General features: G+C 39.5%; 1 protein-coding gene across 1 annotated transcript in view; it reads right to left on the bottom strand.

Moving 5' to 3' along the window:
- The window catches only part of MALRD1 (MAM and LDL receptor class A domain containing 1), a 465,892-nt gene that overhangs the window by 78,818 nt on the left and 371,203 nt on the right, over window positions 1–15,871 (bottom strand). The window contains exon 33 of the mRNA XM_078851340.1: window positions 10,200–10,401. Coding sequence (XP_078707466.1) covers window positions 10,200–10,401 — 202 coding nt within the window. The remainder of the gene's footprint in view (window positions 1–10,199; window positions 10,402–15,871) is intronic.

Here is a 15,871-nt window from a genome sequence, read left to right as displayed (position 1 = left end):
TGCAGGGCAAATAAAATTTCCTTTTTGGTTGGGTATTGATTTGAATGGGGAGTGTTAAGGATGCGAGATATTGGAGGATTTGCTAATAGGCTGTAAGATGCTTGATTATCAGCCAGATTGTCTTTTTGAAATGAAATGATTAGTTATACTTTTGTTAGGATATGCCAGAGGCATTTGGGTATGAGGGCATTGTAACTAATGAAGTATAACTAATTAAAGCAGTGATGGGTGAAAACCAAAAATATAGAATTTTGGTTTGCTTTAGCAGACAAATGTTTGGTATATGATATGATCCTCTCTGAGCCCGAATTGGCATGGAAATCATGTAAAACAAGGCATTTTAACAGTATTTCTGATCCTTTCTTTTTTCAGCTGGGCTAGAACTACAAGGAGAATAGCTTTTTGTGCAGTATTTTAGGACTTCATCATCTGGACTCATTTGAAATTAGGTATAGAAACATTTTTTAAAGTTAATGAACTTTTTTCATAACACTAAGTACCGGTTAAAAGTTCGAAGAGGAGGTTTGGACTGATCCTTAACTATATTTTCCCATCCCTAAAACTGACCCTAATTCCTGGGCCAGTAATTCCCATTATGAATCCTGCCTCCACCGACTGGTGGAGAGGAATCTGAAATCTCTACGTAGCTTGAGTGGCAGGAGAAAATTCTGGATCCCCTCCATGACAAGCCTTTTTCTTTACATCTCATTTGCCAGACAGTTTTGAAGACAGCAAGGTTTTTTTGCAATCAGCAGCTGGCAGTGCAGCTATCAATGGGCAGTGGATACTAGTGGGAAGTTTCTTCTGCACTAAACTGGGGATGAGCATGATCATATTTTATTCAAATGTTCAAAAATATTCTTGGATCCATAGAAAGTCTCTTAGTTAATGAGGGCTCACTATTTAAAAACAAATAAAAACCTCAACTGAATTAGAGCTGCTAGAAATGCTTTATTGCTTAGAGCTCCCAACCAGCTAAATTATGATTGCTTCCATTTAGAACATGTTGCCCCAGGAAACCTAAAGTAATTAAAGTGAGGCTGGAGAAGTAATAATGCAGTGAGAGAGAGAGAAAGAAAGAGAAAGGAAAAGTCTGTAGCAGCAAAGCAATCTTTTTAAAAGGGTGAATATAAGAAAAGTGTAACTTCAGGTGTGACAGACTTCTTTATCTTCCAGTTGAGTAGTCTTTGAACAAAGACAAATAAGGGCAAAATCAAAACAAAAGCTGGCACAGAACTGTGTAATCTTTCACTCAAGAACTTTATATATCTGTCAACTGCCTTTTTGTTCTCTGTTTTGGACCCTTTGCAGAGTTCTGCATAAAAAGCAAATCACACCTGTAACTCAGATTATCTAGAACACTGCTCCTGTGCCATTTGCAGAGTAGAATCTTCAGATTTTACTGTAAAAGAAGTGGCCACTAGGAAAATACATTCACAAGGAGGTGCTGCTGCTAGGGAAGATCCTGAATAAACTAAAAGATGGATTCCTTCCTCTCTTCCTGACCTCATCACTACATTCTCGTATAGACTCTCTAACCAGCTACGCAGCTCTACTGCTGGTTTACTCTTGTTTCTTCACCAACCCAGGTTGGCAAGATTCATAAAGAAAGGCCTCTTCTCAAGATGGTCCAAGACCAGTGGAGAAAGAAGAGGGTATCTGAGTGTCCTGCCAGTCTACACCCGTCAGCAGCAGTGCCTAAAGGCCAGCAGCAGATCACAATACAACTCAGGTACCATCTTCTGTCTGTCCAGGAGGCCACAATTGCCAGCTGTGACTCTCTCTGTCCCAAGTTCAGCAAGAGATTATATTACACTTTGGATTTTGAGGGTGAGTGAACAGGGAACAAGACACGGAGGCAGGAAGGGGACAAATATGGAATCATAGATAGAATAGTGAGTGTACAATGGAATTAAGGGACTGGGTGGGAGATGCAGATATTGAATGCAGGACATGGGATTGGGATTTCTGGCTGGGGAAGGAGAAAGAGATTGACTTTTCAAATTGGGTAGGGCATTTGAGGCAGGGGCAAGATGGAATGGGGAGGTGGAATATGGAACTTTGGAGGGTTACCCTACGGAGGGGTGAAAAGTGTAAATGGGGGGAAGAGAACAAAGAGAATTTTTGTTGGAAGGGAACAGTTCTTCAGATCCTGAATATGAAAAATGACCCTCAATAAGTAATTGTATTAAATTGAGATGGGAAAAGGGATGCAATGTGATAAGAAGGAAAAAAAAAACACTGAAAAGTCCAGCTTCCCCCCTGCAACTGACTTCATCTGTGTGAGTCAGAGGTCGTTAACACTTAACAGGCTGCAGCTCAATCTTTACCTTTAGCTCAGTCTACTTCTGCCTGTTGTCCCCGTATAACATTGCCATATGAGTCACAGTATTGTGCTGATAGGTGCACCTGATGTCTGCTTCTTGTGAATTTTCTTTCTGATACAACCTATGTGTCAGATCATGGTGATGTCGATTCTGATTGCTGGTTTTCTGGTATACTCTGCTTGCTACTCATGTGGTTCTTCCTATTGAGATATTTGTTGTGTAGCTATTGTTTGTATTGTACAGTCAGATATTAGGTACCATGTGTTATGTCTGTACTTTTCTCCTGTAGGTGTTTCAATGTGATATGACCATGACTTTGGACCTGTTGCTGTTACCCTTGCTGGTTGCCAATTTTGTATTGTTTTAACATGTAGTGGATCTCAATGATGGAACACAGATAGTGGCTTAGCTGTCTGGTTACAGTATTTCTTCTGTCTTTCCTGTAGCTGCTTTAATCTGGTGTGAGCCTTCTGAGGTATTTTGGGTTACAGAAATGCATGTGAGGATGGAAGAGTTGTTTCCAACATCCTCCCCATCAGCAACTGTGAAGGACAGTATTCTATACCTGACAGTGGTGTTAGAGTAACAGCCGTGTTAGTCTGTATTCGCAAAAAGAAAAGGAGTACTTGTGGCATCCTAGAGACTAACCAATTTATTTGAGCATAAGCTTTCGTGAGCTACAGGAGAGTAACCAGCAGGAAAGTGGGGTGGGAGGAGGTATTTTTTCATGCTTTGTGTGTATATAAAAAGATCTTCTACACTTTCCACAGTATGCATCCGATGAAGTGAGCTGTAGCTCACGAAAGCTTATGCTCAAATAAATCGGTTAGTCTGTAAGGTGCCACAAGTACTCCTTTTCTTTTTGTCAGTGGTGTGTTTCTCAGTTCCAAAATAGCTAAGTAGGGATCAATATCTGATGCAGCCATTTTTTGAAACACTGTATTTTATCATCTGAATGGTTCTCTCAGCCATTCTATTAGATTGCGGGTCTCCAGGACTGCAGTGAGCAAGTTTCACTCCCCTGGGTCTCATAAAGTTCTCATTTCTCTGTTTGCAAATGAAATATAGTGACTCACTAACTTTTTAGGGATGCCATGTCTTGCCAATACAGCTTTCAGTTTAGCAATAATAGAACATGCTACTTGTCTGCAGATGCAGAACTTCTGAAAATATGGAAAAGTAGTCCACTAGGAGTAGATATGTGTGTCTGCTGTAGTCACTAATATCTGCAGCGATGGCCGATCAGGAATATCTGATCAGGAATATCTGCAGCCATGGCAGATCAGGAATCTCACAAGACCATAATGGTTCTTTCTGGTTACTCAGCCTACATTCCTGAAATACTTTGTCCATCCTTCTATAAGTTGTTCTATATTTTGTGTCAGACCTGGCCTTCTCCGCTCTTGCTTTTGTTCAGTGAATGCCTTGATGTGACTCATTTAAGCAGTTAAGCATTTTCTGTGTTGTCCTGTTAGGAATAATTATCCTGTCACCAGCGATTAACAACCCTTGTTGTAATGAAAGAGAGTCTTTCACAGAACAATATGGCTGCTGTCTGAGATTCATTTGTCTCCTCTGCAGGGCCAACTCTTATGTACAATATCCCGTAAAACTTGCATTACAGGATCTTTCTGTGTGTCCTCCTTCAGTCTAACAAATCTGTGCTGAGTGTAGAAGTCGCCTCAACTGCATAGACAACCTTTTCGTCAGCGATTTCATTATCTGTTTCCGTAGTATATTCCACTGCCACTCTCAATAATGTCTGCAAAGGATATTTCTTTACCAGGGGTTTCTGTGTCTTTGAGATCATATTTCTGCAACTGAAGTAGCATGCACTGTAGCCTTGCAGGTGCTTTTCTTCAAGGTTTGGAGACTATTGCTTCCAATGATTTATGATCAGAGTGTACCTCAGCCTGTACTCTATATATGTACTGATGAAATTTCTTTATGGCAAACACAATTGCCAGTAGTTCATTCTTGATTTGTCAGCGCTCATGATGCATATGAAGAAGGGCCTTTGTCTTGCCATAGACAAGCTCCTAAACCACTTTTGGATGTGTCTGCTTGAATAGTGACTGGCTTGTTGGGCTCATAGAAACTGAGTACCAGAACATTACGGAGCACTATCTTTAGCTGTTCCATTGCCTTGTCTTGTTCCCATGATCATTGCCAAGTTATGTTCTCACATAGGAATTGTCTCAGTGAAGCAAGTCAAAGGTGCTTCACCTGGCATGTACTGTGCAAGGAATCTCATCACCCCCAGGCTTCTCTGTAATGCTTTTTTGTCCTGTGGTCCTGGAGGTCTCATGTTAGCTGTGGTGTTCATGTTCAACCTGACTGTCATCTGGCCTAATTTCTTGTGATGAGAGAATGTGTCCCATGTATTTGATTTATTTTACCAGAAACTGGATTTTATCTGGGTTAAACTTGATATTCTCTTCATGAGCCTTTGCCACACTTTATTTAGTATCTGATCATGTTCTGCCTGAGTTGATTCTGCTATTATCATGCTGTCTGCTATTATATGGATGCCTGCAATATCTCCAGATATTTCATTATTCTTTTGTTGAAACTCTTCACTAGCTGACTTTATTCCAAAAGGTGGATGGAGAAAATTGTATCTTCCCTCGGCTGTATTCAAAGTGCACAGTTCAGATGACTCCTAATCCAATGTGACATGTTGAATTAATTTGGAAAGGATATATGGGCTGAAGGTGTTAACATAACTTAGTTACTGTTTAATATTAAACAATGTCCAGGATGTAGTACACAGAGAGTTCAGCCTGCTTAGTACCCGGCAAACATTCCATTAAATAATTTTAACCTTGTCTTAAATACAGAAAAGAATGAAAAACAGTTAAAGTATTTGACATGTAAAGCATTAATCAAGGTGTCCATTTTAATAACATCTCTTGTTCTCTTTTCTTTTGGCTGAAGAGAGTTTTTGTAAGGAACGCCCCCCCCCCCCCCCGTTGTTTGACAGTCTCTTAGATGTTATCAAAGATGGCAATAACTGTCCTTTTGGGGAAAAGAGAAGAGGTTAATTGAGATGGGTTGGAGCTGTTGTTGTTAAAGTCCAATCCCGTTTCATCCCAGGTGGTCTTTGGGATTCAGCTGGAGCCAGTAGAGGTGGAGATGTCATCTGGGTCCCTCTCTCTGGCCGGATCTGATCAGGAAATCTCTCAAGGTCAAGATGATGAAGGCCTGGAGGTACAGGAGATGGTGGGGGTGTAGCCCTGATGGTGAAGCTCACTCCAGTACCCAATTTTTCTTCTCAAAGCCTTTCATTAAGGATTCACCAAGGGAATCGTGGGTGGAACAGCCCATCCCCTCATTATTTTGTCCACCAATTAGGCCTGGTTTCTGACACACCAGTTTTGAGTCACTGATTTCTAATTTCACCTTCTCCTTGTTTATGAGGCTTGATCTTAACACAGTCCTTGAGTTATATCAGTTGGACTTTTGTTTGGACTAATTCAGTCTATCTCCCTTTTGTACCTTTTCCCATCAACATTTGTTGTTATAGGTTATTGTAACATCTTATGAACTTACCCTAACTGTGAGTTCAACTCTAAAAAGTCAGTGTAAATTTGTAGGCCCAATTATCACAACACTCGCCAATATCCATCTTTCTCATCTGAAATAGTGGATATGCTTTTATCAGATAGTTAGCATTGAACAGCTGGGGATGGAGTAATTCTGTCCCAGTATAGCCTTATTAAGGTCTTTGGGATCCAAACACATCCTAATCGTGCCATTTTTCTTTTCAATTAAGACAAGATGGTAATCCATGGTGTGGGTCAGTTCACTTTGTGTATGGCCCTTTTCTAATAGCCTGAATGCATCTCTGAGTCTGTCTGTCACTGCAAAGGGGATATTTCTGCAGGTGTGTATGATGGGGTGACTGATGGGTCTGTATTTATGTGATGCTTCTCATGGAACTCTCTTAGTTCTCTAAGGTCTTTTGGGTATTGTGCAATCAATTTTTCTTTCATGCTGGGTGCTTTGGTGGGAAACATGCCTATTCTGTGTATTAGGTAGCTGCGTGCAAGCTTCTTTGCCTAACTGTGATGTTGTAATGCCTTAGTGATGAAGAACTGAAGACTGACCTTAGCCTTGGCCATTGTTGCTGTTAGCGTGACTTCTCTTTCAGAGTCTATTCTGGAATTGCCATACGCTGTGCAACATTAGATGGCTTTATTCTGATGGGACCTGGTATCTTTTTCAAAAGGTGAACTGATAAAACATTAGCTTCATTTCCTGTATTATGCAGGTCCATTCTTTATATTCAGTGAATGTATTCACTTCTGAGTGTGTGTTATATAATTTCTATTACCCTGGGATTCTATATCTACAAGGGATTAATCACGTTCTAGTTCAGCCAGAGATTTGTGGCTGTGTCTTTTGGGTATGTTTGTTGCTCTGCACATAGAAGAATAGTGATTTAATTGTCCACACTTGTGACGTTACTGTAAAGGCTGGGCAGACTCTGGGTGGGTGTGTCTTACCACACAGCTTGTGCATTGTTTCTTTGTGTGAGTTGTTGGTGAGTTTGCTTTGCTGTGATTCTCATGTGACTGGGTCTTGTCCGTACTTTTGAGTAAAAGCCTGTATAAATTTGTCAGAATGTGGTCCAGACTTGACCTCTATTTGTGTCTTTATGGCTTGAGAGGGTCTGCAAATGTCTATTGCTTTTACAAGCCCAAATCAGTCTCCCTCAACAACCTTTCCTTTAGTCCTTTATCAGTGACACTGAACACAGTGTTGTCTCTGAGCATGTCATTTTTAATATTTCCAAACTCACGTCTTACTTTTTGTCTCTGTGACATACTTGTCTATCTTCTCTTCTCCTAGGTGTAGGTGAGACCAGAACAGGTATCATTTGAACATCACATTATTCTTAGGGTTAAATAGTTCCTAAGCATTGTAAAGACCTGACCCTAAATGGGACCATTTTCAGTTGGCAGCTGTAAGAATGTGTTATGCACTTCCAGAGTCTCCTCTCCCACTATGTGCAATAAAATGGCTTCTTTTATGTCCTCCTCTTTTTTACAGGCTCCTGAGGCTGTCATATAGATGTGGAGTCATTGTCCCCCTCTCCTCCAATTTTCAGCAATATAACCAAGGAAAGATGAAGGTGGTGGCTTGCAACCCTTTATGTTCATTTTTTCCTATTAAAAAAACCTGTTTTCTCTTTTACTGTGTTAGTTTTGGTTTCATTTGTGTGAACTGACTATGTTCTGGGTCTCAGTACTCTGTACTTTTTGGTTGGCTCCTGGTGGTCTATAGCTTGCAGTTTCTTCCTCTATGCAGCAGTTTGCACTATTTTCTAATCCACTATGTTCCTGACAAAAGCAGCCACTTCTTGCTTCATGCACAATGTGGTCACTTCTGACATGTCGTGCTTTCTAGCAGAGTCAGGCACCATGAGTATGTTGCAGCTTCTCTAGTTCAGGAGCCAGAGTGAGACCAGGGATATAAAGTTTAGACCACAACTCTCTTTATTAGTTTATTAGTTACATAAGACGGCTTCAGCCATAGTTATACCTTGTTTGTGTTTTTTATCAGCAAACATTTGTGTAATCGCTCTTTCTGGTATGAATGTTTTGGAGACAGCCAAAGTCAAAACTTCAAGAACAAATATTTGTGGAAACCAAATTTTAAATATGCAAGTAAAAGTATTTGCATTGACAGACTGGTGCTCATCCAATTCGGAGAACAAGTACAATACCTTGTGACTTACTTGACCAACCACAACTAACCAGCCTAACTCAATAGCTATGAATACTGACTATTCACAGAGGTCTATTCATCATCAAGGCATGTTTTTAATAAAGAATAAACCAGAAATTGCTATCTGCCTGAAAATATTCCGTAACCAGGAAACCTTTTGGAAAAATCAGAGAACAGTCAGAAAATGGTACTGTACCACTAGAGTTATCTTATTTCTTAAATTATCATCATTTGAAAAGACAACTATGCCTGTTTAACTAGAGATTTTTTTTCTTGAGTTAACACGTTTGACTCCCTGTGAAGTGAATTGGAGTTATGGAAGTGAACTAAGACAGAAGACAATCTATAGATTTCAGGGGGTTTAAACAGGGACTGTGGGGTATTACAATTAGTCACGAGTACAAAAATATATCACTTAAAAAACCCTCTGGTGTGACCCTCCTCACAATACCGGGTAATTCCAACATTCAGTTAAAGTTCTTAAATGATTCTTGAGAGAATAAGTTTGTTGACATAAAAAATCTAGGACAAGCACTTGACCATGTGAGCATATCAGAGCTCATCGGAAGTCATTCTAATAATAGCCTTTGCCTGAACTGCACCTTTCAGAAAAAAGCTGCACTTTGTATTTCTAGATTTAGCAAATCTCACAAAAGTGAGAACATACTGCACCATCAAAACTTAAAGTACAAACCAGCATGTGGCTTATCTCCCCAGAGACTGGTTTTATCATCACTGACAATAGAGGCAGTGTTTTAAACACAGTGTGATACAAGTAATTCGCACATGGGCTGTGTTTCCTAGATGCTGTCTGAACAATTCTGGGTCACTATTAGAGCTCTGAACAGTGGAAAAAATTATTCCAGAACATTTTCATACAAATCTGTATCTTTTTTTTTATTTTGCCATATCCAATCCATATTGGTTATTTACCAACAAACACTCATGACAAACTGTTTTTCATTCGCATAAATGTTTAAGGAATGGCTGAACTTCATGGAAATACCATTATTTGCATGCAAACAATGGTGTACATGTGTGAATAAAGGTACTTGCTATTTGAGCTGAAAATCTCCATAGACGTTAGTGGCTGAAAAAGAGGTAGTACGGTATCTTGCATATACTTTTTCTTTTGATATTGTATTGTATGATACAGTACACTGACATAATAAATAGTATTGTAGGGCTTTTGGATGTAAGCCTTTTTTTTTGCACAGTTTAAATCACAAAGCTTTTGTAGTAGAAGTTCAAGATCATAAATTCTCAAAGAGCGAGGCAGCATGGTAAATTTGTTATGTTGCTGAGATAGTTTATGAAGAGAGTAAAGATAAAAGAACAAACCATTTACTTTTTAAAATAATTGTGAGTTACTTCTGTGCTCATAAAACTATTCCATCCCAAGCCAAAACCTTGTCTGATTGCTTTCATCCTGGAGAGAATTGTTACAGTGCAGCAGTGATAAATCCCTCTCAACTAGGGTTCAAAATAAAACCCTAACAGGCCTTCAATTATATTGATACTGTCGGGGGCTGCTATAATTACGGATTTATTCAAAAGTTAGTTTTAGGGCAGAATTGTCCTCAGAGATCCACATGACAAATATCTTTATTCAGATATTCTTCTCTTCCCATATGGGTGGAAATTTTTTGATGGCAATGGGAAATCCACACACATAGGGAAAGCCAAAGGACTAAATCAAAATCTGCCACATGGATCAGAAAGGAGAAATTTCCCCTTTACCTCCTACCACCCAGTTTTCTTCTCCAATGCAGAGACACACTGTCCTGTATTGTGGTCAGACTAAAAGTTTGTTTTCCATTCTACATTCTGATGGATGTTGTAAAATGGGAATAGTACTGTGCTTTTCTTTAAAAAAAAAATCCATGCAGTGGTATCTGAGATCTCACAGTTTTTCTCTATATTCTTCACAGGAATATATTCTTAACTGTGGGTTTTTAGATACCAAGGTTGCAATGACTAGAAAATGCTGACTTTTAAAATGATGATCTCTTTAAATACTTTTTACTGGCTCCTTCAGTTATTTTGGAACATATTAGTATCACAAGATAAACTCACCATTGTAAAATGGTAAACACCTAATTTCTGATTGTGTTTCACAGTGTTTGTATAATCACATACCTGCATCCATACATTCCAGGGTGAAAGAAATATCGTCAAGAGCAACTTCTGTGAGCTCATTCCCTCCCACCTCAATTTCAAATGTGACTCTGAAAGGACTGTTGCTAGAGAGAACCACATTTGCATATGTCCACCTGCTTCCTTTATTTCCACTTGAAGACCACATCAGAATATCCATTCCATGTTCTTCAGCAGTGTACACCTATTGACAACGAAACCCAGGAAATAAAATGTAATCAGCATGAAACTGCAGAGAAGTACAGCTAGTTAGGTCAACCGAACAAAGTTTGAGGGCTCAGCCGACTGGCTATGTAATATGGAGCCTTTCTGCTGTGGTTCATTACTTGGTTGGTAATGACTGAATCTTGTGGAGTGGCCATGGTGGTCTCAATCCAGGTTCTAGCAAACAAGAGTTCACATAACAGAAAATGCGGCCAGAAGTTATTAATTGGGAAACCCTGCTGCCAGCCTCGGACAGCATAGAAGCTGATCCAAAATCCATTTACGTCAAAGGAAATACTCAGCATAGAGGTTCAATTGACCTCTCAAATCCTTAAGCTGGTCCCTCTCTGTCTGAAATGAGGTGTGAGAGTATGTGAAGCTTTTAGATGTATAAACAGAGGACTGCAGCACCCAGTGGTTTCAATCTGGCATCTGTTACAAACACTTACAAAAAAATGCACCCAGTGATGCAATTTGCACTGCACTCAGCGATGGCAAATTGGCTCGTATAAACTTAGTGATAAATGTCAGTGTAAAACAAAATCAAATATTAAAACAAATTACATGGAATGAATTTGCAGCAAAACAAAGCTACTGAACCAGTGCCACTCAAACACAACAGAAGAGTTCAATAAGTCTTGATATACTGTGATTTTTTTAAAGCAATTTTACTCCATCAGCTGACCAGCAGGAGGCACTGAAGTATTATATTTTTGGCATCTCAGATTGCCAGAAATTGTGTGTATCACCTTTGGGACTGATATTCCACCACTCCAGAGTTCATTTCCCAACCTAGGGTCCCTGATATGGCAATGAAATATAAAGAAAAGCAAAAGAATGAGAGCCAAGAAAATTCTGGGCTTAAATCCAGGTTGATTAATTGTGTAACGTTCAATAAGTCACTTGACCTTCATGTCCCCCAACCAATTCAGTTGGATAATTGAGTTAAAAACCAACCAGGAACTTAAACCAGATACTTTCTTTGAGCTTTACTGCATAAGAATATTGAGACAAAATGTTATCAAAGCAGATATCTAGTGAAACAGAGTCAGTCGCTGCTTCCAGCAGCTCTCTGCAGGTGTCTACGTTTTAGTCATCTTTAGATCAATGAAAAGCTGGCTGAAGAATGGAAGTAAATATCCATGTTAGGGGCATGCTTCAATGAGATTGAAATGGGCAGAACCAGTGGTAACTCCCACCTGCTTAGAAGCCTCTACATAGGGGAGAAACGACTCCTTCATGCAGCTGTTCTTGTCAAGCATCAGTTGAAAAAGTCAGGTACTCACTGAAGGTGAAAGAGTGCTCGGTGGAAGGATCTTAGAGCTTTTCTCTGAGGTCAATTTAAGAAAAGAAATTATAACCAATAGGGTGAAAAATGATGTGGTGTTATTCCCTGAGGAACAGACTTCACACTCATAGATTCAGCAATCGGTTCACTGGATAGGTTTGCCACCCCCACTGTCATGACAGAGTATGTCAATGAATATCTTTCATTTCTAGCAACGGACTGATTTGACTAGAACAAAAGAGACACCAAACAAAACTGAAGTGCATGTGTGTATTATTTCTTATATAAAAATATACACACACGCACGTCTTCATGAATACATGAGGGTAACTAAATATAAAAAGGCTTCTATGACAAAGAATTCTTCTGAAGGGGGAGGGGGGGAAAGGCCCACTTGGGTAGCGAGGGATGACCAGAAGGCAAAAAATGTATTGGTTGTTCCCCATTGCATTTCTGGGATTTAGTCATTTATCTTTTTCCCAGGACTGTACTTTCTAATTGTCAGACTAAGTATATTTCTACATCTAGGGCTAAAGGGAATTTTTAATGATCAGGTATTTTTATACTTTCAGTTTCTTTATAGTTTTTGTTTGTAACCTCTTTCTTCTTCCAGCTACCTCTTTCTAAATTTCAGTTTGTTGACAGGCAGGATATGTACTAACTTTCAGAACAACAATGCAAATTCTGCTCCTTGGCTGATATAATCATAGAAATATAAGGCTTGAAGGGACCTCCAGAGGTCATCTAGTCCAACCCTCAGTGCTGAGGCATGAACAAGTAAATCTAGACCATCCATCACAGGTGTTGGTCTAGCCTGTTTTTAAAAACTTCCAAGATGCGGATTCCACAACGTCCCTTGGAAGCCTATTCCAGAGCTTAACTACCCTCATAGTTAGAATGTTTTTCGCAATATCTAACCTAAATCTCCCTTGCTCAAGCCCATTACGTCTTGTCCTACCTTCAGTGGACATGGAGAACAATTGATTACAGTCCTTTTTATAGTAGCCCTTAACATATGTGAAGACTAATCAGGTCCCCCATCAGTCTTCTTTTCTCAAGACTAAACATGCCCATTTTTTTCCCCTTATAGGTCAGGTTTTCTAAACCTTTCTTCATTTTTGTTGATTTCTTCTGAACTCTCTTCCATTTGTCCACATATTCCCTAAAATATGGCATCCAGAATTGGACACAATATTCCAACTGAGGCCTCACCAGTGCTGAGTCTAACAAGACAATCACTTCCCTTGTTGTACATACAACTCTCCTGTTAATACACCCCACAATGAAGTTAGCCTTTTTTACAGCTGCATCACATTGTTTATTCTCAATTTTGTAGTTATACATTTGATTTTTCCTTCCTATGAGAAGTACTTTCCGCTTGTCTTTATTGAATTTCATCTTGTTGAATTCAGACCAATACTCCAATTTGTCAAGGTCATTTTAAATTCTAATCCTGTTCTCCAAAGTGCTTACATCCTCTCCCTACTTGGTATCATCTGCAAATTTTATAAGTGTACTCTCCACTCCATTATTCAAGCCATTAATGAAAATATTGAATAGTACCAGACCTAGGACTGATCCCTGCAGGACCCACTACGGCATCCCTGTTTGACAGCAAATCACTGATAATTATTCTTTGAGGCTGGTCTTTCAATCAGTTGTGCACCCACCTTATAGTACTTTCATCTAGACCACATTTCACACTGCCCTTCTCCAATCTTCTGGGACCTCACACATCTCCAAGAGTTCTCAAAGATTATTGCTAATGGTTCTGAGATTGTTTCTGCTAGTTTCTTTGGTACCCTAGGATGAAATTCAACAGGTCCTCCCAACTTGAGTATATCTAACTTATCTAAATACTCTTTATTTTTCTTTAATATTCCTGTTCTTTCCCTACTTTGGTTTGTGTTCCTTCCCCCCTTGTTGATAATATTAATTATGTTGAGTATCTGGTCATCATTAACTTTTTCAGTGAAGACAAGCAAAATAGCATTAAACACCTAGATGTCGTCAATTATTCGCTCTCCTTCCTCGCTAACTAGAAAATCTACACTTTCTGTCATCTTACTCTTGCTTTTAATATATTTAAATAATCTTTTCTTATTGCCTTTTATGTACCTTCCTAGCTGTAACTCATTTTGTGAGTTAGCTTTTCTGATTTTGTTCCTATACACATGTTTTTCTTTTGTATTCCTCCTTAGCAATTTGTCCCTGTTTCTACTTTTTGTAGGTTTCTTTAATGACCTGAAAATCAAAAAGGGGTTCCTGGTGGATCCATATTGGCCTTTTACTATTCTTCACCTCAGTAGCCCAGCCAGCCTCTACCAACTCAGGATCTAGAATCCCAGTCTGTCTCTGAATTTTAACTTCTGCCTTCTGCTGCTTTCAGTTCTGGTGTGGACAAAAGTAATGTACTCTGGGACTCAGAACACAGACTTTATTTTTTGAGTTCTGGCTTTTAAATTTTAGTGGAGAAGTATCAGAGAGGTTTTTTGGTAAAAACTTCAGATAAGAAAAATCCTGCTTTGATGGACAATAAGTTTCTAATTCTACACATTTCATGTGTGGCTCACGACGGCATTCCTACAGCTTAAAACTGGTGGAATTCCACTGAAATCTATGGCGCAATGCTAATGTAAAGCTGGAGTAACCCAATGGGGAGCCAGATTCTATGTTTCTTAATGTTGAAATACCTGAATTTTCCTGAGGAAGGACAGTATACTGGGCAAGGCACTAAAATGGGATCTAGGAGATCTCTGTTGAATTCCCAGCTCTGCTACAGTTTTCCAGTTTGGCCTTGGACAAGTAATTTAATCTATCTGCCTCAGTTCCCCATCTGTAAAATGGTGGTAATAATACTTCCTTTCTCCAATCCTTTGTGTGTGTAGAATGTAACCTCTTCAGGGTAGGGACTGTCTCTTGTGATGCATTTGTATAATCCCCAGCACAACACGTCCCATTCTCACTTGAGACCTCTACAAAATACCATAACATATATAAATAATAATTGGAAAAGTTTTGATTCTGGTTTATTTCAGCAATTACTCAAGAGGTTCAGAAAAACGTGAACCTCAATTAGCACTCTGTTTCTTTAACTGCAATGTAGGTGTTATTCTCTCCAGAGTAAGTGGCTCCAATATGTCCATAGCGAGTGAAGAGGATAACTGACAGATTGCAATGTTGCATTCTTTGCCAGAGCCTCCCTCCACAATAAGAACCAAATGTGTCTTGCGGTTCAAGAGCTAGATGCAGTCTCAGTCTTTATACTCAGTGTACACAGACAGCACAAGGATGGGGTTTGAATGTGATCCCTACAGAGGGATGCACAGAGCACAAACACTGCTTAAGGCTAATGCTGACAGTCATTAGCCTCTGTAGAGAAGGGAAGTGGAGGAGGGACAGAGCAGTACTCCTCCCATTCCATACCACCCAGCTGAGATGGACTCATACAGGGAGGAGCACAGATAGCACCCAGTACAGAAGAGACACTTTGGCCCATGTTTCCCAGACCCCCAGGAGGAATTATGCTTGCATAGTGCTCAGTGCCTCAAGAGACTCTAGCCCTTCTGCATACAGTGAGTTGTGCCATAAAGGGCACACACTAGCCCTGTGTGTCCACTGCTGATTATTTAACAAATGGAGGGATGAAAGGGGATCAGACTGTTGCCACTATAAACCTGGATAGTGAAAGTACAGTTCCCTAACTACCAGGTTTGGGAAAGGTCAGGCTGTCACTGTGCTTCTGAGAAGTCAGTCATAATAATTTAATTATTGGCAGTTTCTGGTTTGCATCATTATTTAAAATAAGAAACAAACCACATGTCCAACACTAACTCATAAGTATCATATGTGTTTATTCTCCACTCCATGCTGACATTATTTCTAGGCGGTTTCATAAAAATGCCCATCTCACCTAAATCATCATGGACAATAAACCAAGTGAGATAAATCAAGTTGCAAAATATTCCTTATGAAATGCTTGAAACTGAAGATGTCTATTAATAGATAGTACATTGGGGTTTTTTTAAGGACTCTACCATTTGTAGATCTGTGAGATGAATGTGTCAGTGAGGCTCTGCTCTGTGATTCTTAGTTCTTCTGCAAAGTGCCTTTGCATCTGGTTCATTTGTATTCTGGTGTGGGAACTGAATTCTTTAGCAAA

The sequence above is a fragment of the Lepidochelys kempii genome, chromosome 2 (assembly GCF_965140285.1).
Source record: "Lepidochelys kempii isolate rLepKem1 chromosome 2, rLepKem1.hap1, whole genome shotgun sequence".
Lineage (NCBI taxonomy): Eukaryota > Metazoa > Chordata > Testudines > Cheloniidae > Lepidochelys > Lepidochelys kempii.
This window is presented reverse-complemented; position numbering and strand designations above follow the sequence as displayed.